The 25,935-nt window shown below is 38.7% G+C and overlaps 1 protein-coding gene across 1 annotated transcript; it reads right to left on the bottom strand.

Moving 5' to 3' along the window:
- Positions 1-2,017: 2,017 nt before the first annotated feature.
- Positions 2,018-21,173, bottom strand: ICOS (inducible T cell costimulator; the record flags this gene model as incomplete). The annotated part of the gene is made up of 5 exons (XM_081242774.1): positions 2,018-2,058; positions 4,490-4,574; positions 5,604-5,710; positions 6,431-6,769; positions 21,116-21,173. 5 exons carry the CDS (start codon positions 21,171-21,173, stop codon positions 2,018-2,020), a joined length of 630 nt encoding a protein of 209 aa, XP_081098900.1.
- Positions 21,174-25,935: the final 4,762 nt, after the last annotated feature.

Below are 25,935 nucleotides of genomic sequence, written 5' to 3'. Positions count from 1 at the left end.
AAGGTCAAATTTGCAGGTGCTGGCTACAGTAATCATTTCCCTCCCCCAAGAAAACAGATATTTTCAGCTGAATATCAAATGTTTATTCTTTAGTTTCCTACTACTACAAAAATCCATTTCATAATTAGCTCCTCTTAAACCAGTTTTTATTTCACAGAAATTGTATTCTTTAATAATTCACTTTGAAATGTACAGGGCTAAGGATGAGGATGCTTCAGGGCACAACTTGGACAATCAGGAGAAGCAGACCACATGAGAGTGGTCCTCCCCACTTGACACCCCACGCAGAAAACTGCAAACAACTCAGAGAACACCTCTGCCAAGCCAGCCAGGTTGCCCAAGTCAGCGAAACACCGTATTGATTCAAATTACACATTCAGTACTGTACTGTACATATCCAGCATTACACATACTTAAAATAAGTATGCATAATGACATATCAGGTCTGTTTTAAAGTAAACTATAAGCAGGCAACTACAAGTTTTAAAACTACTAAATAATCCCTTTTTTACCTAAGTTGAAAATATTGTTGCATACACATTGGCTGCTTCAGAAGCCTTGGGCATGCAGACAGGAAGTGGAGAAAGTATTTCAGCTAAGAATAATCACATGTCACAGGTACTTAAGAATCTTTCCAGCTAAACCAAATTCAAAGGAAGACTGCCTTGAAGGGCCAGGGTCGGTTTCCAGGCTGAATGGTTTCTAGGAGACGGAATCATACAGATGTTCCTTGACACATCTGTGCTTCTTCACAGATCCTGGAGGAAAATGCAGGCAAACCCATTCTGGTCCCCAGGGTGACTTCAGCCTTTGGGAGCAAGAGCACCTGTTTGTCCTGGCTAAGTGGAGTTTCTCAATTCCGGGAATTCCACCCAGGTCTGGATGGCTGCTCCTGACTGATGGGGGCTGTTTCAACCTATAAAGCCCAGAGGCAGTGCGGCTATAGTTTGGCAGTGACCTCTAGGAACTGCAGGTTTCATGCTGAATAGATCGTGGGCTCTATCTCCCAGGACAATGCTTGACAGTGAAAGGTGGATTCCTTTGTTTGCTTGCAATTTTAGCATGATCTCCAAAAATAGCCTAGCTTGTAATTAATAGCACCATGAAAACACAGATAATGGTAGAAAAGAATATCAAAAAATGAAGTCACTTTTGATTCTGGGCAATATTTTCCTACTACTGGTGTCAATGAGTCAGCAAAGTAAACCATTTGAACTGAATTTGGGAAAATAAGATATCTTTCTGGAGCAAAAAATGTGCTTATTTAGGGAGAATATAGGCAAGTTATATTCACTAGGCTGCAGCTATATATATGAAACTAAGCAGCAAAAGGAAAAAATGTAGACATAGCTTCCAACTCAGCATGTCTGTCAAGTACTTATGTGGAAGTATTTTTAAAAGGAAAATTGAGGGCAGAAGAAGGCACCTAAATGGCTTGTGCAATGGTCAACTGGGGTTCAGAAGTTGGAGAATAGAACTGTGTTCCTCTGTATTAGTAGGCTATCCTTACATATCCACACCTCAGAGATAAAATAACTGCAGTTTTGAAGCATCTCCCTCTACTGCCTGATTATAAAAGGAATGCTCCTCCCTACAGAAAGAAGAGGTAGTCTGTTAGTGAAATGCAGACAGACCTGGCCCTCAGCTGCCCATTTGCTTTGCAGATTCCATACCCTTGACATCTTTAAAACATTGTTATAGATGTGTTTGTTTTCCTGGCTGATGCATTGCTTAGGAGCAGATCTGAAGACAGGGTTTCCATCCCAGTGAGGTCTGTTTGTTGAGCACACACAAGCTGGGCTTTCTATAACGCTAGTTGCAAGAGGGTATTTGTTTTGAGAGAACTCTAATGGTACTAAGGCAGTCTGTTAAAATCCCTATTGACTGATATAGTCACTGGTCCAGACTGAACAAAACATCAGCAAAAGATGTATGTAGTCAAATCAAGTCAGACTCTCTGTGGTCCAGGAAATAGAGAATCTTGCTCTTCAAGTTGGAGGGAACTGGCCAGTGTGGCTCATGCCTGGGTGCCAGAGAGTTCTAAATTACGGGTCACACCTGTAACAAAAATTTAGCATAAATTCTTTAAAAGCTCTCCATGTGCCAGTCGCCTTCAGCAAGGCTTCCCCTTTCCTCTGCCTCTTGTAAACACGCACACACACATGCACAGACACACACACAGGCAAACACATACCCCGTCCAAACTCTTCTTTATGCTTTAAGACTGAGCACCAATTCCACGTTTTCCATGGAGTTTTACCCAGCCCACTCTTGGCTCCAATTGCAAACTTTGCCTGAACTCTACAACTTTGCAATTAATTGAGGACTTTTTTTTTTTTTTTCTGTACGCGGGCCTCTCACTGCTGTGGCCTCTCCCCTTGCGGAGCACAGGCTCCGGATGCGCAGGCTCAGCGGCCATGGCTCACGGGCCCAGCCGCTCCGTGGCACGTGGGATCCTCCCAGGCCAGGGCACGAACCCGTTTCCCCTACATCGGCAGGCGGACTCTCAACCACTGCCCCACCAGGGAAGCCCAAATGAGGACTTTTAACACTATCACGTGACTCCACCCTCCATGCAAACATATTACCTCTCCCAGTGACTTTATAAACTGAAGACAAGGGCTGTCTTAGGTCTTCCCTCCCTCTACCCAATACACATTACTAAGCACGGTGTTATCCACGTAATAACAAATATTTGGCAGAGGTGCTGAGTCATGCTCTGCCTGGAATTGTATATGTGCAATGCTGACGGAATACAGAAGAAAGACCCTGCCTACCCTCAGGAAGGTAGCCCTACACTAGAGCTACACTCTGGCCATTTTCAGTTACTATTTGTTTACATGTAATTGCAAGATATATGCTAGGCTTGGTAGATGGGGCATGAAACCACCCCCCTCTGATTTCAGCTGCATCACTTCTGAGCATGCTGACTATTCTAGCAAAATAGCCCCACCCTGCATTTCTCTGCTTTTCTGCCTCAGGGCTTTCTCTGAAGGCTTAAGAGCAGCCTCATGGCATGCACAGAGCATGGCTCAGGAACAAAGGAGATTAATGCATGCTGCAGGCAACCCCAAGCCAGTGGGGATGGGAGCCAATGCATAAATGCCCCATTTGCCATCCTTCAGAAGAACAACTCTGGGTGACATCTGTATACTTCTCAGAAGTCCTGTGGCCTCTAGCTGAGATCTTAGTCATGCAACCTTCATCTGCTTTTCTGCCTTTCCTGTCTCCCTCTCCCTGTTCCCTCACCCCTTCTTCCTTCCAAATAAACTACTTGCATCCAAGTGTCTGTCTCAGGGTCTGCTTTCAGGGACCCAAATTAAGATGCACACATTATTATAAGCACAGAGATTGCGAGAAAAGATTTTTTTTCCAATAGCAGAATAATGAAACACAAGCTCATTGCTAGTGTCAAAGCTATGGTATCAACTCTCTGGAGAACCAAAGAATCACTGAACACCAGAAGAAACAACAACTTCTTTCATCTAAAAAAAATGAGGGCTTCCCTGGTGGCGCAGTGGTTGAGAGTCCGCCTGCCGATGCAGGGGACACGGGTTCGTGCCCCGGTCTGGGAAGATCCCACATGCCGCGGAGCGGCTGGGTCCGTGAGCCATGGCCGCTGAGCCTGCGCTCCGCAATGGGAGAGGCCACAACAGTGAGAGGCCCGCGTACCGCAAAAACAAAAAAATAAAAAAATAAAAAAAATGAGGACTAAAGGAGATGTAGCCCCTTCCCACGCTTTAATTCCATGATTACAGGTGTTTTGTGCATCCCTTTTATACAAGTCCTTTACCACTGAGTGGTGGCAAAAATACAGTGGCTTCTGTCTCATACACCTTCCATCCCTGCAACCTCAAAGGCATAAGATTTACAAGAATGGATATTTCAGACTTCCTGGGATGGTCCTCAACTTAAGAACACTGCAGTTGACAACACTCACTCTGAATGAAAAAGGTCAAAGTCCCACCTAACTGACTTCCACAGCCATCCAATTTCTCTAACCATGCACATTTTTTTACGTTGAAATAACATTATCTTCACCAATTTCTCCTTCTTCCCCTTGGGAACACCAGCCCAGATCTTTCTTCCAAATCTCAGTCGAAAACCTTCATATCTGTGTATCTCCCACAGTGCCTCACTCAGTAATTTACACTAAAATGATATTCAATAAATCTCATCATATGACTTAATGAACTTTTTAACAAGGAAGACTTAGAATCACCCCAATTTTTAAAATATCGATTGGAAGATTGCCTTGATACCATAGGGGTTTATGAACTTTTTGGTTTTTTTAATAGTGGTTTACAAACATGTTTTCAATGAACTAGAGAGAACATCAATTCAGTTAAAATGAAAATTTGACTTTTCACAGAAAATACTAAAATTCAGTCTTAGAGACATTTTCCCTTCCTTTAAAATAAAAAATTAAAATTCTAGGCTTCATGTAAAGAATGCTCTTCCCTTCCCAAGCCCCCATGTATCACTGTACCTGTGGGTCCAGGCTTTTTAGCAGTGTTCACTGCTGCCATGAACATGTATTCACTATTAGGGTCATGCACGCTGGAAGGATACTTCTGCAAGAAAAGTCAGAAACGTGGTTTGTCATCTGCTCTTCCCCATCTCCATTCCTGTGGGGGATGTGTTTGTGTGTTTGTTACTGTTTTCTATTCTTTGTTGAAGCAGTATATGACAAAGTGTTATAATGTGACTTAGGCTCCTGACTTTAGGCTAAGTAGGAGAACAATATGAAAAGAGCTTTAAATAAAAACTGTTTCTGCTCAACGTCTTTTCTCATTTATTCCTTTACTGTTCCTTCCCCAGTAGACTTAGACAACGGGGCTTATCTTCCTCTCTTCCTTCTTTATCTCTTTTCAAATTCCCTTCTGACACAGATATACGCACTGTATGGCCAACTATCACACTGTGGATATACTTGAGGATGCTAACACCCTTGCATAATATGCAAAATGGTATAGGTTCTTTGGTTGAAAACCCGTTTTGTGATAGACTAAAAAGAATATCCCCCGGCACAGTGAGATTTTTGTCGTTATCAGTGTTGTTATTCTTTTATCTTTCTGCCTAGCTTTTCAGTGGTTTTCTTTAAAAGCAAGGAGTCCTAGTAACTTATCATGTAAAGAAGCTGGCAATTTCCTTCTCAACTACTTTTTCACTGATTGTTTTTTAATTGACTGTTTGAGGAAAATTTATAACTAATTGTTTCATCTGCCCTGACTTTGGAAACTTAGAATCAAATTTGCAGCCCACATGTAATAATTTTTAAAAGTCGGAAGCATCTATTTTTATCTTTTAACCCTCCTCCTGCCTTTTTGTCTTTCTGTGGCCCCAATTTCCTTATCTTTTTTGAATAATAATAATGACATATCTCTCTGTAAGCCACTGAATTCCTTTTGGAATGAAGTGGCTATAAAGTAAATAAGCTTCTGTTCCAAGTTAGTAGTTTAATTAGTAGGCATATCTTGAGGAAAAGAAATCATCTACCTGTTGATCAAATTACTCTGGCAAGAGCAATACATACTTTGATGAGTCAATAACTGCTATATTCCTCAGTAAAGCCAGTGCAAGAAAAGATCAATGTTGCTCACCTTTTTTGTAAGCCAACATGTAAGGACACATCCAAGAATGCACACTACAACAAAAGCCGCACATCCTATGGGTAACCAGAACTTCAGCTGGCAACAAACCTGTGATTCTGGGTTGGAAAAAAATCAAGGTGAGGAAAAACTCTCAGAATCAAATCTCCTCTTTCAGTGCTGAATCACAAGTTCACTTAACAAATTTAAAAGAGTTGTTTAAATTAAACAGCTTGCCATAAAGCTTGCCTTCATTACAATCATGAAATCCAGTAAACAGTAAATAAATAACATCATCTCAGTATGATAGCAAGGATCCAGAAACTAAAAACGAAAAGACTCTATGCACGTATATGTCTATAAATGTGGTTAATAGAAAAGACTTCGCTGTCTATGTTTTTGAAAAAGAATAAGTAGGAAAAGTAAAGGTATAAAACTATTGTTTTCAATCATCTCACTTAATTCCACAATTCCCAGCACAAAACCCAAACCTTAAACTTTAGGTGAATAGAAGCACAGCCATTAAGCCATAGGTTTGGATATTTCTCCTAATTTTTTTCCTGATTTTCAATGGCGTGTGTATCTTAGAGACAATGTAACCTATTTCTAACTCAACGGTCTACATGATTAAATTTCATATTACTGATTAATATAATTATTTTTATTATTAATAAACATCCTTGTATTGATATATTTCATCATAAATTATTGCCATCAATTGCAACCGAAATGAACTCCAACACAAGAGATATTTATTTGTTTAACTGTTTTCATTAGTGAGAAAAATTGTTAAAATGCCTATGTACTCTTAAGTCTAGAAGATTAAAACAATGTCTTACCGTAAATATTCAAATATTCTTTGCTTAGAATATCTACTTGAAAAGGAGGAGGATCAAAAATTGATAGTTTGCAGATGTAATAGCTGGCATGAGAACTGTCCAAGTTATACAGAAAAAAAGAGACACTGTTATTGGATAACTGAAACTGACAGACGTTCAGATTCGTGATGGACACCGTGTCTCCGCTTCCCTTTGTTTTAATGAGATCACAGAGTATATTATTCCCTTTCAACAACTGCATTTTAAATTGTTGGACAGTATCAGGGTATTTGCATAAAATTTGTACACCTCCATTGTGGAATATAAACATCTCAGACGTGGCAGAAGCATTGAATTCTCCTGGATAAAAAAAAAAAGAAAAAAAAAGGAAAAGTGACATTTTATGATTCTGTTGACCTAATCATTATATTTGAGCACAAAAGTCATCTCTTCTCTTCATAAATTCACCTTTATTGCAACAAAATGAAGGAACTTCACAACCAAAAAATAGAACATGAAGGTAAAACTGTGTCTTGGGAAAAAACCTAACTGGAGACTTGTTTATCATATATGAATATATAATATGTAATATATTAAATAACATATTTACATAGTATGAATCAAACAGAAATTGTTCCTGCCTTTGGGCAGATTTCATATTGGAGACAGATGATAGATAAATATGAAGTTATGCACCATAATTCATGCTAGGAATGGAGTACTATCCAAGTAAAGGTAGATGGGTTCACATTTTGATTGGAGAATCAGATAATGCCACTTGGAGAAAGTGACTTTGAAAATTGAAATTGAAGGAGGATTAGCACTTTAGTCAAACAATAAGAGATTTGGGGAAAGACATAGTTTAGGGGAAAAACATTTAAAGCACAAAACAGCTTAAACCAAAAATGAATGGTTATATAAGAGTATATATTTACACTATACCCTCCCGCTAGAGAGTGAAAGAACAGATGAATCATTTTCAAATGATAGAAACATGTCTTCTCTGAACCTCATCCATTGAGAACTGAATCAAAGTCTGATGATAAAGGTAAAGACCCAGATTTTTGTTTACTTTTTCATTTTTTAAAATAAATTTTAGCTTATAGGAAACCAAGGTTATTTTTACAAGCTACATGGGGATCACAGAAGGAAACTGAAATGGATTTGGCCTGGTTGCAGATTCTGAGTTATTCAGTTATAAGTTCAAACAACTCTTTGCCTTCCTTTTTTCTTTTTCTTTTTTCTTCTTTTTTAATATGACTTTTAATAAGTCTCATGCTGAAATTGTCTGGGAAAAATTATTAGCATGACAGTTTTTAGCTTAAATTTTGAAATTCCTGTTTTTATTCTTGAGAAAACTATATAACAAGTACAAAGAATTTTTAAGGAAAAAAATTACCTATTCCTCCTTTTCCAGTGAAATAGAAATACCATTTGTGCATTTTTGCTCTTTATCTTCCAGACATATACTTATTTTTTATAGCAAACCTATTCCTTTTGTTGTTCTATTGGCAGTTAATGTTATATCATAAACATTCCATTTTTTATGTAGTCACCATACTTATCCTTTTTAATGGCTATATAAAAGGGCATAATGTTCATCTATCATAATTTGTTAAAGCATTCTACTAATGTTGACTGTTGAGGTTATTTTCAGCATTTTGATTTTATGTAAATATTTTGACATGTGGGCAAAATATTTAAAGACTCTGAAAACACTCTGTACTGCCATGTTGCTTTCAGAAAGAACTGTTCCACTTTATAACAGGACTAGCATTACCCTCCTGGATTCACTTGTCATGGCTCTGCTTACACCAGTGCGTTCATTTTATTTAAAATTCACCATAGTTACTTATTTTTCTTAATACCTGTAGGCTTTCATTTATATCTCTCATATTGCTAGGGAATAGATTTTCAACTTGGGGATTTGATTGTAAAAACACAAGCGTTCTAGTTTTCAGTATGGTAGTCCAGATTATTCAAACTAATTCCCACACCAAAACAACCAAAAATGCTGAATGAAATGTCTAAAAATATTAATGTAAAGGATTAAAGAGCTGAAAAAAAGAAGAAATTACTAGATTAAACTTGAAGAACCAGAATCCAGAGAGATGAGCGAAGGTTAGAAGTTGCTTTTACTTCGAGAGCATGTGCTGTTCTCCCAGATTCACACTTCTGTTTTCATGTCTCAACTCCCAGAGTCTGAAAGCGAGAAATCTAGTAAAAGACATTCTCCTCAATAAGCTCCTCAAAATCCCAAAGGGCTACATCCTTGGAATACAGGTTAAACCAGAAGTAAACCAGCCTTCATGCAGATTATAGCCCACCTTCAAATCACTTCAGTGGTCCAGGAAATCTCAATAATTGAACTTTGTCTAAGGTGATTTTGGATTATTATTACCCCTAAGCTTTTGAAAGTAAAAATGCAAACTATTACAGAAAAAAAAGGTTTACATCCTAGGTTTCAACTCATATCTACAAATAATAATTATAATGACAAGCATACCATAAAAAATAATCAGACATGCAAGGAAACAAAACAACAGAAACAACAGACTCCAAAAACAAATACACAATTATATATTTAAATTATCAGATCCCCAAAATAAAACAATTGAGCCTTCTGTGTTTAAGGAAATAAAAGACAAACTTGTAATAATATCTATAGATCACAGGAAACTTAAAGAAAAAAAGTCAACTAATTTGAAAAAGAACCAACTAGAATTGGCAAAAAAAACCCACACTGAGATTAGAAACTCAGGAGATATGTTAAGAGCATATTAGATGGTTAAACAGAGTTGTTGAACTGGAAAATTAGGCTAGAAAAACTATTCAGAATGTAAACAAAATCCACAGATTCAAGAATCCTAACAAATCACAAGCAGATTTTTTTAAAATATGCACATCTAGACAAATCGTAATAAAAATCCTAAAAACAGCCAGGGAAAAGAGACTGACTACCTTCTAAGAGGCAACTGTTAGACTGACAGGTGGTATCTCAACATCAACAGTAAAAGTCATGATACAGCGGAATTACATCTTATATCTTTAGAGTACTGAAAGAAACTGTCAACCTAAAACACGTTGTCTAGGAGGCTAGAAAAGGTGTATGTAACTTGAGACTTTGATAAATGAAGTATGCATGTTGTGATTTCTTGCATAATTACTAAGAGAATAGAAACAGAATATATAACCCAAATGAATATCTCAAAATTCAGTATGATGCTTCTGTATAAACGGGAAGAGGAATTGGAATCGGGAAGGAAAACACAGGGTGGTGAAGCTTCTGTGGGCTGACAATGTTTTACCTCTTGACCTGTGATAATTGTAGGAGTAAGGTAGTATGTTTTGTAACTATTCGTTAAATTGCACATTTATATTTTTTCACTTTTGTGAATAGATGTTTTGTTCTAGAATAAAAGAGTTTTCAAGTATAAAGAAGAAAAATAATGCTTGTTTCATTTAAAGAACTGAGGGTAAATATAAGCAAAAGGCAAAGGGGAAAAACTCATCACATGAGAATAGGTGCAACCTACATTAGATTAAAGTGAAAGATAATTTGCATGGGGACTTATTTGTCTGAAAGTAAATTATGTTGCACTACTATTGCTTTGATGCTTGTCTTTACTGTCTATTGCAGAAGATAAAATCAGTGAGCTGGTTCACAGTCCCTTTAGAAACGTTCAGAGCAAATTTCCCAAGGACTTTAGAATGGCAGTGTGTAAACCACAAAGAGATCTTGGAACAAAAGTGTCTGCGGCCACCTTGTGCACATACAGACGTAGATGCATTGTCTTCTACTTCTGAAGATGATTTTGTCAGCAGCTTTTTCTCCTTTTGGGCCCACACTATGACCTATAACCCAACGCAAGATGAAATATAATGGTTGGCGGTGCAGGGTGATAGAAGTGCAATGCAGTGGTTCCCAAGGAAACCAGAGGAAAATTCTGGCTTTGCCATTAGCAAGTCTCTGTGACAAGGATAGCTCTCTAGACTTTAGTCTCTTCAGCTGTGAAATAAGGAAGTGAGACCAAGACATCTTAAAGTTCTTTCCAAACTTACTCTCTATGGATTCAGGATGAGAACATATCTAGATGAGACCATGAACAACTAAGAGAGCTACTAGTTTGCTGTTGGGTTCTCCAGAGGAGAAACCATGTTTCCATAATACCCTCTCTGTCCCAGCATCTTACTGGGCTGTTCCATGAAGTCAGGAGGAATGAAAATTAATGAGACAGTCTTCCTGGCCCATAATAGTATTTAGGTATGGCAAGGAAAACGACCCAAGTTTTTCTTGAGTGACAGTGCCATTGACATCAGAGGAGTAACTGGATATCCCAAAGTGTCATTTCTACTGGACACTCTTAATTATTCATTTTATCCTTTTTTTTTTTTTCTTTTTTGCGATACGCGGGCCTCTCACTGTTGTGGCCTCTCCCGTTGCGGAGCACAGGCTCCGGACGCGCAGGCTCAGCGGCCATGGCTCACGGGCCCAGCCGCTCCGCGGCATGTGGGATCTTCCCGGACCGGGGCACGAACCCGTGTCCCCTGCATCGGCAGGCGGACTCTCAACCACTGCGCCACCAGGGAAGCCCCATTTTATCCTTTTTAATCTAAAAACTACCTAGGTCACCTTTTTATTATTAAATGTGGTGACAAGAAGCCTGACTTAAGTGTCCACATACCCGATGCTTAAACTTTCCATCTGGAAAACGATTTGGCAACTCTTGGTCTGCTATTTGGATGTTTTCAACTACAGGAATCAGATAGGGGATTTAATCAATTGCTTCATAATTACTTAGGCACCTGTAGAAGAGATATGCTCAAATACCTAATCACAAAATCTCCTTGGTCTTTGATGATATTTGAAAAATAGTATCAAAAGTAGATCATCCCTATAATCATGACTAAAACTTTTAATGGATAGACAGACAAATTAAGGAAAAGCTGAATATGTTAGTTCCTTATGACTGCTGAAGCAGCTAGACTCTTTTCTACACCTTCCCTGGATATTCTTATCTCAAAGTCTAATATTCAGTCAGGAGTACTGGTACGATAGCACCATTTTTTATACCCAGTGTCTGCTTTGATTGGGTGTCAAATCTCTTTGGTCAGTTCCCCTGTCATACCAGTAGTTGAAAATTGTGACTATTCCCCTCATCAATCTCTTTCTTCTTGTTCTTTCTTCCCTTATATCAAGCTTAAAATCGCTTCACATACCACTTTTTAATATAAAATTATCCTCCAAAATATTCTCTCATGCTATCTTTGATATGTTCCTCACTCTCCCTACCATAACCATCTCCATTTCCAATCCCCATAAGCTCTCATATACAGTCTGTACATGTTTCAGACATCCTGTAAACACCCCTACCTTCACACTTGTGTTTCCTGTAACATGATTCAACTTCTGCCCAGCATCATACACAGTCAAGCCTAGCAAACATACAAATCATACAGCAGGTCCAATTTTTCCACATACAGACAGCGGATGACTCAGACAGATTAGATTATTTGTCCGAGGTCACACAACTTCTTGGGCAGATGAAAGATTTGGGGTACAATCTGAGGTTGAAGTGCCGCTAGCAACAACCAAAGGAAGTATCATGGAAGCAGGCAACCACATGAAGCTACAAAGTGGTCACTATAGACTGAGTCTTAGAGGATCACTGTTGAAATCCTTCTACAGGAAGAAAGTCTAATTTCCTGCACCTATCTTCTATGTCCAGTGGAATCTACCCATTTCTCCATCTAAGCGGCAATTGGTCCAAGCCAGCATTATCTCTCTCCGGGATGACAAGAGCTTCCTAACTTTCTGCTCCCACTCGTGCCCATTCACCATCCACTCTCCTCAGGGAAACCAGAATAATCTTCTTTATAATCAGATAGTATACTTGCCCTGTTTATCAAACATCCAGGGCATTCCCATCTCATTTAAAAGAAAATCTAACTCCTTACGCTAATTTCCATGACTTGCATGATCTACCCTGTCTCGCTAACACCATTTTACACCAGTCACTCACCACACTGCAGTCACACTGTTCTTCTTTCTATTCCTCAAACACAAGAAGTTGGTCTCCAGGGCTTTGAATTTGTTGTTTCTTTGCCTGGAATGTTATCTCTGATTTTCATGTGGCTGCTTCTTACTTCTCCAGCAACCATTGACCACTCAATCCAAAACACACCACAAGTCATTTTCTAGCATATTACCTGAGGTTGCTGTCTGCTTTGTTTTCTTGTTTACTGTCTAGCTACCCCACTATAACATAAGCTTTAAAATGAGGGACCTTGTTGATTTTATTCACAGATTCATCCCAAGTATCTACAATAGCACCTGGTAAGTAGTAAGTCACAATAAATATGTTTTGGATGGTTGGATGGATGAATGGATATGTAGATCTCAGTGATGTTATAAATCTGGGGAGATAAAGCATAGACTATAGAATATAAGAATCAAAAGGGCTCTTAAAAATTATTCAGTTAAGCCTTTCATTTTAAATTGTACACTTAAATTTATCAAGCTAAACGGGGGCCAGAAAACTGAATATCTTTTCCAGGATTACATAGCTCATAGCTGGGACACGATCCCAGGGTTAGCTACAGCATGTTGCCTTTCTTCTGCAGACAAGTATGTGCAAATATACAATCAAGTTCAAAAGACACCTCCTCAACTGGGATGTCAGGTTCTAATGAATATTATCTGGCTGAGCTTTAAAGAAGCACGTTCTTTAACTATTATAAATATCTACTAGGATCATAAAGACTTGTTTAGATGGTTGACTATTCTCTTGGCTCTTTTGTGTCTATAGAAGGGAAGACAGGTTTAAACCTGGTTATTATTTGTATCCTCTAAAGTGCAAAATCATTAAGTTTGCCCAATGGATGTCCAGGACAGGTGCCTCTGAACCAATGATTGTTTTAATACATCCAGATGTTTCATAACCAGAGCATGTTAGTGATTTGCAATAGGAACACCATGCTATAAAATTTAGCATTTAATGCATTGCTAAAAACACAAACAGGAATATGTTCTCTTGAATCCTGGTGATGAGTCTAAAAATCTGAATATTCAGAATTCATTTTCATTTTGCTACCATATCTGTTTACTTCTAGATTATTAGTACTCTAGAAAATAGTTGCTATATCTTAATCACATTGATTACCATGTCTAAAGGGTGCAATCTTTCCAATAGAGGTTCAAACCTGTTAACTGCTGCTATGATTTTTCTTTTTTCTTTTTTTTTATTATTATTTTTTTTGTGGTACACGGGCCTCTCACTGTTGTGGCCTCTCCCGTTGCGAGCACAGGCTCTGGATGCACAGGTTTAGTGGCCATGGCTCACGGGCCCAGCCGCTCTGCGGCATATGAGATCTTCCCGGACCGGGGCACAAACCCATGTCCCCTGCATCGGCAGGCAGACTCTCAACCACTGTGCCACCAGGGAAGCCCGCTGCTATGATTTTTATAACATTACTGTTGATATCAGCAGACTAAGGTTTCAAGAGTAAAATCAGAATGTTTATATCAGATGATTTCTTTAGATGTTCAAAATTTTTAAAAGATAAAAGCATTTGCATATTCTTTTGGGGGAGCTATTAAGAAAAAAATCTCTGAAGAAAGGGGTCATTCAGCTGAGAATCGCATTATGATTCAGAAGTTTGTTTACAAATTGATTCTTTTACATCTAAACTATTTCATTTCTTCAGTGTAAGATTGTCTTGATAGAACCCATCCTGCCAGGACTCTTTATAAGCAGTTGTATTATGCCTGGTTGAAAATCTTTTAGCAAAAACACTTAGAAAACCCACACAGTGAAGGGGATATGAGACCGATCAGCAATTTCACTTTATTCTCCTTAACTCAGACTTCTAACCACAAACCTCCACAAAAGTCTGAATGATCGAAAGATAAGAGTTCCTGAGTTTGCAATTACTGATAGTGCTTATTAAAAATATTTTCTGTAATCCAACAATGATAAGCTTTAGCTTAGCACAGCACATGAATGTGATATAAGAAGTGAAGTTCTAAAAATTGCAATGTTTATATTAGGGTTTTGTTACATTTGATCTTTTCCTAAGAAATTCTGGCATTTAAAAAAATATGCTTTCTACCACTTTTTTTTTTACCTCTCATAAAACCACTGTCATTTCTTATGCATCTACTAGCTAAAACTTTTGGAATCCTGATTAACAGATTTTTATAAATGCATAATTTCTATATTTACATTATTATTCAAAGGCATCCATAATCTAAAGTAGTGATTGAAATCGGTAGCAAGGGTAGGCAAAATAAGCCCAATCCCAAGTCTTAACATTTGCAGAAAAGGAAGTCAAAAAAACATGAAGAAAACAAGTAAGGAGAAAGTTAAAAAGGCAAAAGACTCTGAGCACACCTGCACATGCACACACATGCAGACACACACACACACAATGTGTGAATTTTTTTATTCTCCAAGGAACTCTGTAGAGGGGGTAAAACAACCTTTGATGCTCTAAAATGCATAATTTTTTAATGAAAGATTGATTTTCTCCTTGTAATAACTGATTTTCTTTGTGAAAATGGAAAAATCCCAAAGGTGTGATATTTACAAAGTAATTAGAATAAACTCTACTCTCTACTCCAGTAACCCACACCTTCATCTCCAGCCCACTCCTTCCCTTGGCTTAGTCCCTTATTTCCAGTTTGCTTTCAACATCTCTATCTGGATGTGTCCCCTGACACATCAAGAGTAACATTTCCAAACTGAACTCAGCATTCACTCACCAAACCCAAGTCCTGTCCTTTAAGGCATCAGGACCTCAGAGTCTTCCTCATTACTCCCTCTCTCTGACAGTCCTGATCCAATTGGTCACCAAGTCCAGTTGACTCTAGCTCATGGATGGTTTTTCCCCATTCCCATTGCCAAACTAGGACTTTTTCACATTTTCCTTCATCTGTGGAAGCATCTTCTTGACTGGCCTTCTCAACAGCAGTCTCTCCCTCCAAATCCATTCTCCATGTTGCTTGCAAAATTGTGTTTCTAAAAAGCATTTCACTCCCCAGTTTGAAAATACCCACTACCTTGTTGCTTATGAGGTAAAAAAATAAATCAATTTTCTTGGAATGACACAAAATCATTTCACAATCTCAGGGACCATATAGCTTCGAGCTACACCATACTTTTTGGCCATTACTTTCACGTTGTTACTTCTGTCCCCATAGACTAGAATATCCCATTACCCCTTTATCTGCTTAGAAATCCTCATTCATTCTTTAAGAACCACTTTAAAGAACCGCTTTGTCCCTGAGACCCCAAGACAAGGACTCCTATCTCAATGATTTCAATAAAGCTTTGTTTATACCAATATATTTATAATGTGTATAAGCTTAGATCATAATTATTTTTGTCTGTCTTCCTCATTTAAACATAAACTTCACAAGGATAAAGACTGTATCCTGGTCACAAATAATCCTAGGACCTGGAATATATTAGGTGCTCAATAATAATAAATGAATGAATGAATAGAAGAATATCGAAGCTGAGCATGGTTGGTAAATGTCCTGCAATGAGGTGAGGAGGTGAGCAAGGAAAACAGAGCAGGGGATCCCATTTACTGGATAATGGAGAATGCTTGTTTCCAGGTCCAAAGACAAAGTCTCACACTGAATGATGCCCAACCAATTGTCTGAAGCCCAATAGTTCTGGAGTTATATAAACATCTAAGCTTTCAAAAACTTCCAAATGATAATAATAATTGCAATGTACAAGCATTGCATATTTCCCATGTATTAAGGTTTCAAATTCATTACATGAAATATATCATTTGATGTTCATAACAACATTTGACATCAGATTTTCTATTTTTATTCCTATTTTACAGATGAGGAAACTGAGGCTTGAGTAACTGGCCCCAGGTCATAGAGGCAAAATGTAGTGGAGCCATGATTTGAACCTAGACAATTTGAGATCAGAGTCCACATTTCTAAGGAGCCACTTAGTCCAATAATCTAGTCCAACCCCTTAATTTTATAGAAGCTGAAGCACAGAAGCTAAAGAGACTTGCTAAGAAAAGAGAAGAAAAAGAAAAAGAAGCTTTTAACATTAAGTTAGATTTGGAAGTTATTTTCAAGTATTTCTTTTCCTTCAAGATGTATTGGGGGTATAATTGTCCCAAATACTTAAAGTAGTATTTACATTGGTGCCACATATGTATTCTATGACTGAAAAGGTTATTAGGCACCAAAAAAATATATTAAATTATTTAGTTGATGTGAAAATACATTGTTTAACATACCTGTTTCCCTAGACAGCCTCATTCATGGATCATTGTGTGTTGAAATGCCCTGTGTACTTAAACCTGCAACAAAGTCTGGGACCTCGCTCTGATGGGATCTAAATTCTTGTTGAGTATTCTGTAACTTATCTGCCTGTAGAAATGTAAAAAGATGTATTGACATCTACAAGAAACTCTATTATAGTTAAATAAGAACAAACAGGAACTACTAGGAGATTTTGCTTGTCTTAGTACAACATGAACAGAACTTGAATTGTGAGTGCAGTAGAGGTTTTGTTTCTTGTTTTTTTAATGAATGAATTTTTTTTTGTGCTAAGTCCTAGGAGAGTATAAATGTTGGCTATAAAAGTTTGATATCTTGGGCTTCCCTGGTGGCACAGTGGTTGAGAATCTGCCTGCTAATGCAGGGGACACAGGTTCGAGCCCTGGTCTGGGAAGATCCCACATGCCGCAGAGCAACTAGGCCTGTGAGCCACAACTACTGAGCCTGCACTCTAGAGCCCATGCTCTGCAACAAGAGAGGCCATGACAGTGAGAGGCCCGCACACCGCAATGAAGAGTGGCCCCTGCTTGCCACAACTAGAGAAAGCCCTTGCACAGAAAAAAAGACCCAACACAGCCAAAAATAAATAAATTAATTAATTAATTAAAGTACCCTTAATTTAAAACAAAAGTTTGATTTCTCACATTCAAAAAAGTTCCATTTAAGTGATTCTTTGTTGCTTGTTGGAAGTGCCATGTCTATGGCAACACACTCAGAACTAGTGGTTGACTCAAAATTCTTGAGTCCATCACCTTCCTTTAAAGACAAACTGCTTCTTCTTAGCTTTTCCTCATGCAAAGTAGATGCAGCCATCAGTATGTTATACAAGAGCCAGAGGAGGTTCATAGCCCAATTTCTGACTCTCTTTAAACTTGCAAATCTCAGTCTGTTTCAATCGACCATACAGGCCAAACTGGAAAAAAATTTCTTGTTGACCAACAGCTTTCATTTGTGTTACATGTTTTCTACATATTTAAGTTCCACTTTCCAAAGTATAATTCTGAATTTTCCTCAAAAGGTATTGAACGCCACATTCTTATTTTACTTAGAATGACGAAAACGTGTCATTTAATAGACTCAATTTATTAGAAGAGCAGTAGCACAGAGATGCCATTTATGGAGTAAACGTGGTCTTTTCTTTGGGTATTGAAGGCTACAAATGATTGGTATATATATATATATGTGTGTGTGTGTGTGTGTGTGTGTATATACATATATATTTATATATGTATATGTATATGTATGTGTATGTATATACTGGGCTTTGAATTTGCAAGCCCAGTACATCTTTTTATGTATAAAACTTATATTCTTAGGATAGGGAGACAGCATAAGCTGTGGGTTTTGCTCAGTTTACAACTGTGAATACTGAGGCCAATTTTTTTTTACGTCAAACAAGTCTATGGATACACAGTGAGCAAAGCTCAGATGAGAATTGAGGTCCTCCCTACACACCTACATTTTGTTTCTACCAAGAATGGGAATATGCTGCTAGCAATTTAAAAACTATAATATTCCATTTCATCTGAGGGAGTTGTTAACAGCAATGGCAAGTTATGAAATTCATTTTGCTCACTAATGACGAAAAAACAAGGATCTCGAGATCTTACATAAAGATAATAGGCATGTCTAAAAAGAAGGAAAAAAGACAAAGAAAAAGATATGACTAAACAATTACTGGGAGAAAATATCCCCGAAATTAAAAAAAACCAAAAAACCTGAAGTCTGCAGATTGAAAAGGCTCACTCAGTCTCAAGCAATGTAAAGGTAAACACTCACAGAATTAGGCATATCCTAGTGGAATTCCCGAATTCCATTATTGAAATGAATAACAAGATTCTAGTGATACTTTTTAATCTACTTGCAAAGTAATGAGAGGCAGACTAACATGGAACTACTCACCTGCAACCCTAGAAGCCACCATACAGTGAATGAATATCCAGAGACTAGTAAAAGAGTGCAGTCCAGGAATCCTACTCCCAGAAAAGATATTAGTCACCCATCAGAGTAAAGGAAGACATCTTTACCCATGCTGGAATTCAGAGTTTGAGGTCTCTGAAGAAAATAATGGAAGTTTTCTGATCATTGGATCGGAACAAGGATGACAAGACAGGAGCAGAAAGCAAGAGTGATGCTGCCGCTGAAAAAAGGTGAAGTGAGTGTAAAGAGTTCTTGAACCAGAAGAGAATCACTGTCAGAGGACACTTAGCAATGATCTGCAGCTACAAGTTTTCAGTTATTTCAACAAAACCCATGTATGGGGCAGCGGTTCACTAAGGGGAAAGCAAGAGCGTGAAAAGAGAACATTCCAAAGTTCTCACGTCACTGCGGGGGATGGAAGGTGGGATAAACACGTCAAGCAAGGCTACTGTCATTATTTACTTTACTACAATAATAAATAGATATTCAATTAAGCTGCTCTGAACATGATAATGAATTAGTCAACTAGGACGTGTGGTCAACCTTCCAAATTACAGAGGGAAAGAGGGGAGTTAAAAGAAACTTCCTCATACCAACAAAAATAAAAGAGAATACCACAACCAAGGAAAATAGAAATAAACATAATATTGAAGGAGTGAAATCAATATAGGCTTCTTGTGCTGAGTGAGAATACCCTGAATTCATCTATTGAAAGAAAATATGGACAATGTGGATTTTTTTAATTCAGCAAGAACACTGGAAGGAGGTGCTGGGAGGGGCTTAAATGTCAACTCAGCTCCACAGGACTCTCCCTGAGCTCCGGGGAGGAGCAGGTGCTGGAAGTGCCAAAGGGCTGGTTTTTTTGGAGGTGATGGAGTTCAGGAATCACTGCTTCAATGCCTGGGTGACAAAATCAAGGCTCAAAATGAGCCTAAGGGTTACGCTTCCAGCTTCCACCCTGAACATATCATTAGACATGCACATTTATTAAACACCACCCAACCTTGGTCATTCCCACTCCACTGCTTTTAAAGTGGTCTTTCCAAAACCACAATTCATCAGGTCACCCGCGTGGTCTCCATTGCCCATAATGTCTAGAAAGACATTGGATGAACCCATCCCCCAACCGCACCTCCACACCCACCAGTCTATGCAGGTTTCTTTGTTACATCCTCTGACAGAACTGAGTTCTGCCTGTAACTGTCATTCATTCATGGGATTATTTGATTAATGTCTCTCTCCCAGCCATTCAGTTAGCTTCGTGAGAGCAGGGTCTGACCTGGTTTTGCTTATCATTGTACACACAGCAGCTGGCACAGTACCTCCTGCATGGCAAGTGCTTGGTGCTGAAAGAATGGATGAGTGAATGAATGAATGATTATCAATTCCAAAGTTATTCCTTTGTTGCTCATGCAGCTAAAGGATTTCACTGGGTTGTATAAAAGCCATAGTTAAACAAGCAATTGGCCCCAAACTGCCCTTGGGACCTTAAGTAGACTAATTCCTCATTCCTCTTTCATCTTTATTTAAGAGCATTGGAGCCACCTTGAGCCACCACAAGATCAAATATTTGACCAATACATTTTTGTTTTTTAATTCTTTGGAGAGAAAAATAAAGTCTATTTTTGGTACCACTGCAAAACTTATTTCTAAATAAAGTTACACCTACTAAAAGTTCTGTCTGCACTTTTAGTGTTAGTGGAACTTCCCAATGTAATATAATTTCACTTTGCTTTTTCTCAGCCTCAAGAACATGAGGCTCAGACTTAACGATGAAACAAAAATAATAGAAAATGTACCAAGTAAGAAGCAGCAGAAATACATATTAATTTCATTGTAGGTAACATTATTTAAAGTATTCAAGTAGAGTGTGATATATACCATGTAATAGAAAGAATTGAGGACTTCAGAATGATTTTTTTAATGTCTACAGAGGCTAGGGAGTGTTTTTACATCATGCACTACTCCTTAACCTTTTAGAAGGACCTTTACATTAGTGTCAAAAAAAACTCTGTGGCAGCCAGGGCGTTTCTGACAAAAGACCACCCAGATAAGATTAAAATCAAAATCCTTCCTTTCAAAGCCCTTCCATCTTATTTTCTCCTTCAGAAAGAATCCCCAGCCCAAATGCCAGGACTACTTAATTTTCATTCTGTTGACACAAGTCACTTTGCCTTTCATCTTTCTCTGAGAACAGTAAGCCACTATCTTCTACTTTATCCACTAAAAAGTAACTTCAAGCAGGTAATGTAAAGTTTTAATGATCCGATGAGACATTTTTCTTCATCTTGAAACAGTGACATAAACACCCTTAGCCATGGACTTGGGCTCTTCTGTAATCGTTCTTACTTTCTGAAAACAAACAAACAAAAAAAACCTTTCTATTTGGTGCCTAACTTTTCCAATTGATTTTTCTTAATGTTCACTTGAATTATAACTTAATAATAAATATTCAGTAGGTCACTTACCTGTTAGAACTTCAACTTGGAAGCAGAAGAGAAAGAAATACCAGAGATCTGACTTCATGTTTGCCAGAAACAAACACAATTTTCTCCTTCAGTGCTTAAAGCTGCCAGCGAATTCATGTCCTCTGCTGTTTTCTGTTTGCTGGAAAGGAAGTGGTTTTTTTTGGGTTAATGTAGTGTCATACTTACCATCAAGGCAGGGCGGTGTCTCTTAATTGATGTCAGTGGCTATATGGCACTATTGCTCATGGAGGTTAAGCTTAATCCATGGATTATTAATGATTTTGAAGACAGAGGAAAACTTTACCCTCATTTCAGTTCCATGAAAGGAAGTGAAAGATACAATGCTTATTCTTTTCAGAACCACCCTATTCCTCTGAATCAATAGTTTGGGGCATAACATGATCTAAAATTAACCACATGATAAATAGCATGTATTTTGACACCTTTCTATCTTATGCTATTTGCTCCAGACAGAGAAAGCCTTTGAAATATGACAAGAAATAAAAGAAATTGCAACAGAACTTAAAATGATGATACTGAAAGAAGAGCAACATAGGAATCTAGGAAAGAATATTTACATGGCATTCATTGTAGATGGTAATTTTCCAAGTGTTAGAGTTGGTTTTAATCTAACTTAAACCTTGCCTTACATAGTACAACAGAGTCTGTAGAAATCAGGGATTCTACACCTATAGCCTCAGATGAAAGCAAGAACGCTGAAGAGCCTACCTACCCATGGTCTCTCTATCCATGCAGGGAGATAGAGTAGACAAAAACAACAGTAACAATAATAAAAATAATTATGTTTATATGTATATAAATGTTTTACATGAAATAATACATGTTAATGCAAAGGATACATAAAGGTAAATGTAAAATAATATATAATATATTTAATATGTATAAATTATGTGAATATAGCTAATATTATATTTATGTTGTTTCACATTTATGTAAGTGGATTATTTGTATATGTTTATATAATGTCTTATGCATGTATTAATTCATTTAATCCTCTTAACCATCCTATGAGATGGGGACTGCTAGTCTCCCCATTGTACAGATGAGGAAAACTGAGGCACAGAGTGGTAAATTACCTGGCCCGAGTCACTTAGTTAGTAAGCGGCAGTGCTTGGATTTGGAGTGTGTGGCTCCAGAATCCTCACTCTTAACCGAGCAGGTGAAACCAGTCATGCCAAGGCCTGCTGAGCCTACCACTCAGAGGTCTGAACTGGCTTCCAGAATGCTGGATCCAGGTTGGGTTTCTGGGGAGTAACAGGGCAGGATAGATTCTCAGCCTGCAGAGCTGACATCTAGGTGAGGAGCTGGAATCAGCTGGGCAGGGCAACCAAGGTGTCAGTCCAAAATGTCCAGGCTCTGAAGCAGAATCCAGGATGGTCTATAAAAAAGCAATTAAAGATACTGGAGAGTCAAGGAGTTCCAAAGGTAAGGTAGGAGACTGATTCTGCAGTGATTTCCAAGCTGCTGAGGCTTCCCAGGTAACTTTTTTAGGGCTCTTGGGCCTCCATAGTGGATGTGAAAGAAACAATTTGAAGTGTAGAACCTGAGCGGTACAGACTGGGTCACGAGGTCCCCTGGGAACCTGCTACCCTTATTTCCTTCCTTTTCCTTCTACTCTGCCCTGACAGCATCAAGAGGCCCACTGGCGTTATACTGGAGTCCTTTCCCAGCAAAGACAGGCAGTAGAGAATAACTGACTTTTTCTAACCTAGTTGTGACCTAGCTCTGGAACTGAGAATAGAGAGATTTTACTTCATTTGATAAAAACTGCTACAAATTCTAGAGCTCAGCTGCAGTTATGCAGGGGAAAATGGGGGAGGGAATCTAATAATGAACATTTATTGAGCATGTACTGTGTGCCAGGTACTGCGCTTCACATGAATTGTCTCATTCAGTTCTCACAACAACTACTCTCTGAAGTAAATCTGGTCATTATTCCCATTTCCCAGATGAGGAAACTGATATTTAGAGAGATTAAATAGTAGCCCAGGATCACACAGCTGGTAAGTGATGAAGCCAGGTCAAACACAGACAATGGAACTCCGTGAATTCCATGCTCTTAATTACCACAATATACTCACAGGCTAGCCTTCATTTATCTGGCGAGAAATTACTGGTGACATGATTTTTTGGCCTCAGATTTTGGTGGAGGAAGGGCACTTAGGTCCTAGATGAAGTTCCCAAATATCTGAATGCAAAAGAGATTTCCTAATAAAATTTAGGTGCAATGTTTCTATCTTGGGGGAGAAAAGTTACACAAATTTTGGTTGAGTTCGCTTTAGTTCAATTGGATACGTATGTTTTTGTTTGGTAGGAATCTGTTTGAAACTGATGTTGAAGTAGAGCGGGCCCTGTGTCTATGTAGACGGAGCCTTATGTCAAAGACCCCTCTAAGGGATCCTTCCCTTTCCTCCTTGTCTCAAAAATCTCAGTTCAGAATACAATTACTTGTGGTTTTGATTATTCAGAACTACTCTTCATGTGCCTGGAAAACAAACTGGGCAGAAATTTCCATTCACCCCACAGGAAGCCCTTTTTGTTTGCTTTTATTTTTTTCACTATTTCATTCCGTGACTTAAGAGGGTTTTGATTTGTGTGTGCAGATGCCTAGGGTGAGGGTGGGAATGGAAAGTCTGCTACATTAAAGGTGCCGTGTTTATTATTACTTGCTTTGTGGGCACCAGAGTTGGGGAGGCTAAGTGCTTGCTTGTTTGAAGTTCCACAGGTGAATATCTTTCTTCTGCTTTGCTTGAAACTTGTTGAGACCAATCATCGCAGGTGTAGGACAGCCCACACACCAAGGCCACTGAGTCCAAACAACAGGGCTAAAAGGACCCCCAAAGTATCTCTGCTTCACCTGAACTTGGCTTGCCCATCTGAAATAGAAAAGCATTGGAAGAGAAGCGTTCTTCTTAATCAAAATTATTTCTCCTCCTATGTCCCCAGTTGTTGGGTGACACCATCATCCAGTCAGCCAGGAACCTGCGTGTCAGCCCTCCTGGCTCCACTAGTTCGCCAAGGAGCCCTATTATTCTACTTCCTTGCTCTCTGCTAGGTCATTTTTCTTCCCCTCTTGTCTCCAGCATCTTGCCCCTTCTCTTTCTGTCCCACTCTTGCCCGGTTTCAATCTGTCTCCACACTATAACCAGAGTAAGTCATCTCTGTAAAATGTAAATCTAATACATCTGCCCCCCCCTGCTTTGCACGCTCCCCCGGCCTCCTGCCAGGTAGATAAGGCACCCAGACTCTTTACAAGACCCTCTACAAGAGGGTTCCTGTGAGCCCCGTCTCCTGCCTCATGTGTTCTTTCTCCTCCTGCACCCAGTGCTTCAGCCGTATTGAATGGAGAGGTGTTCTCCAAGTTCCCCAGCTAACTATTCCTCCAACCACCAGGAGCAATCCTCTTGTCCTCACTTCCCCTTCTCACCACCCAAGCCTCCCTTCTTCTGCAGAAATCTTACCAGTCTTCAGGTCTTTGCTTACATGCCCATCAATTCATCGAAGAGGCCTTTCCTGATCCATTTACTCCATAGCTAGCGTCCATTGGGTGCCTTTTCCTCATCCCCATAAAGTCCCTCTGTATCCCCTATCCTAAAGCTCATCATGCTACTGCAATGGCCTGTTTGCTTCCCTACTGGGCTGTGAGCAGCATTAGGAAAAGGACTGAAGATGCCTGTCTTGCAGCCATGTCTTCACTGCCCCACACAGTGCCTGGAGCAAAGTAGATGCTCCATAAGTATTGGTTGAATGAGTGTGTGTTGGAAGAATCCCTGACTTTTGAAGGAACCATGTTACCTCAGGAACCATCACCAATTAACACTTTGCTCTTTGAATGGTAATCTGAGGGCAGAAAATAGTCAAATTTGTTTGTATTTCACATTGAAATTAATTCAATAATATAATCACGAATCATATTGATTTATCTCTTATCTGATCATTTGTCCATCTCTAATCATCAAACAAAAGAACATTCCATTTTAACAGCCAAATAATATTTTCTCATTTAAAAGTTATTAATCTATCCTTAAAGCCCAGAAAACTAATTGCACGTTTCCATTAATGGTGAAAAAAATCATAGTGTAAGATGTGACTTTAAAGTGATATAACTGATATTTTTAACAAAAATACCTCAACTTGGTCACTTTGGCAGCAAGGCCTCCATTCTAATGATGGTGCCATTGTTCCAGACATCACAAAGCACCTCTCTGGATCCCATTCCCTCCAGAATCTCCAGGGTTCTGGTTCCCTCAGTCCCACCTTTTACTCCTGCCTTTCAATAGCTCTTTCCCTTCCATTTATAAACATGCTAGAAGCTCTTCAACCATTAACACATACAAACACATTTCTTCAGACCCTGCAACCCTGTCATCAACTTCCCTCTCCTTTCTTAGTAAAGAGAAGACCACCCTCAGTCTCTACCCTTCACTGCTTCCTAGATGTTCCTCAACCCACTGTATGTTGGTGTCTGTTTCTATCATTTCATTGGAACTGCTTTCCCTAAGCCCACCATGACCTCCACATGGCCAACTCCAACCAACACGCTCCATCCTTCCCTTCCTTGACTTCTCTGAATCGTTTGATGCTATGCTTACTTTGTGTTGATGTTACACTTAGTCTGTCTTGAAAACAGTACCATCCAGTCCTGATGGAATTATCAAAACTAAGAGCCATTCTACTCTTTTAGGTTATTTTGCTGCCTCTACTGTGATCTATTCTGTGTTGAATAAGGTCTAACTCTCAGAAGGGAACCTTTATCCTCCTAATTTCAAACATTTCATCAAAGCCCCTCTGTGGTCTGC

Source organism: Mesoplodon bidens (genome assembly GCF_964165515.1).
Source record: "Mesoplodon bidens genome assembly, chromosome: 8".
Lineage (NCBI taxonomy): Eukaryota > Metazoa > Chordata > Mammalia > Artiodactyla > Ziphiidae > Mesoplodon > Mesoplodon bidens.
The sequence above is the reverse complement of the archived record's forward strand: the minus strand, read 5'-3'. Positions and strand labels throughout refer to the sequence as shown.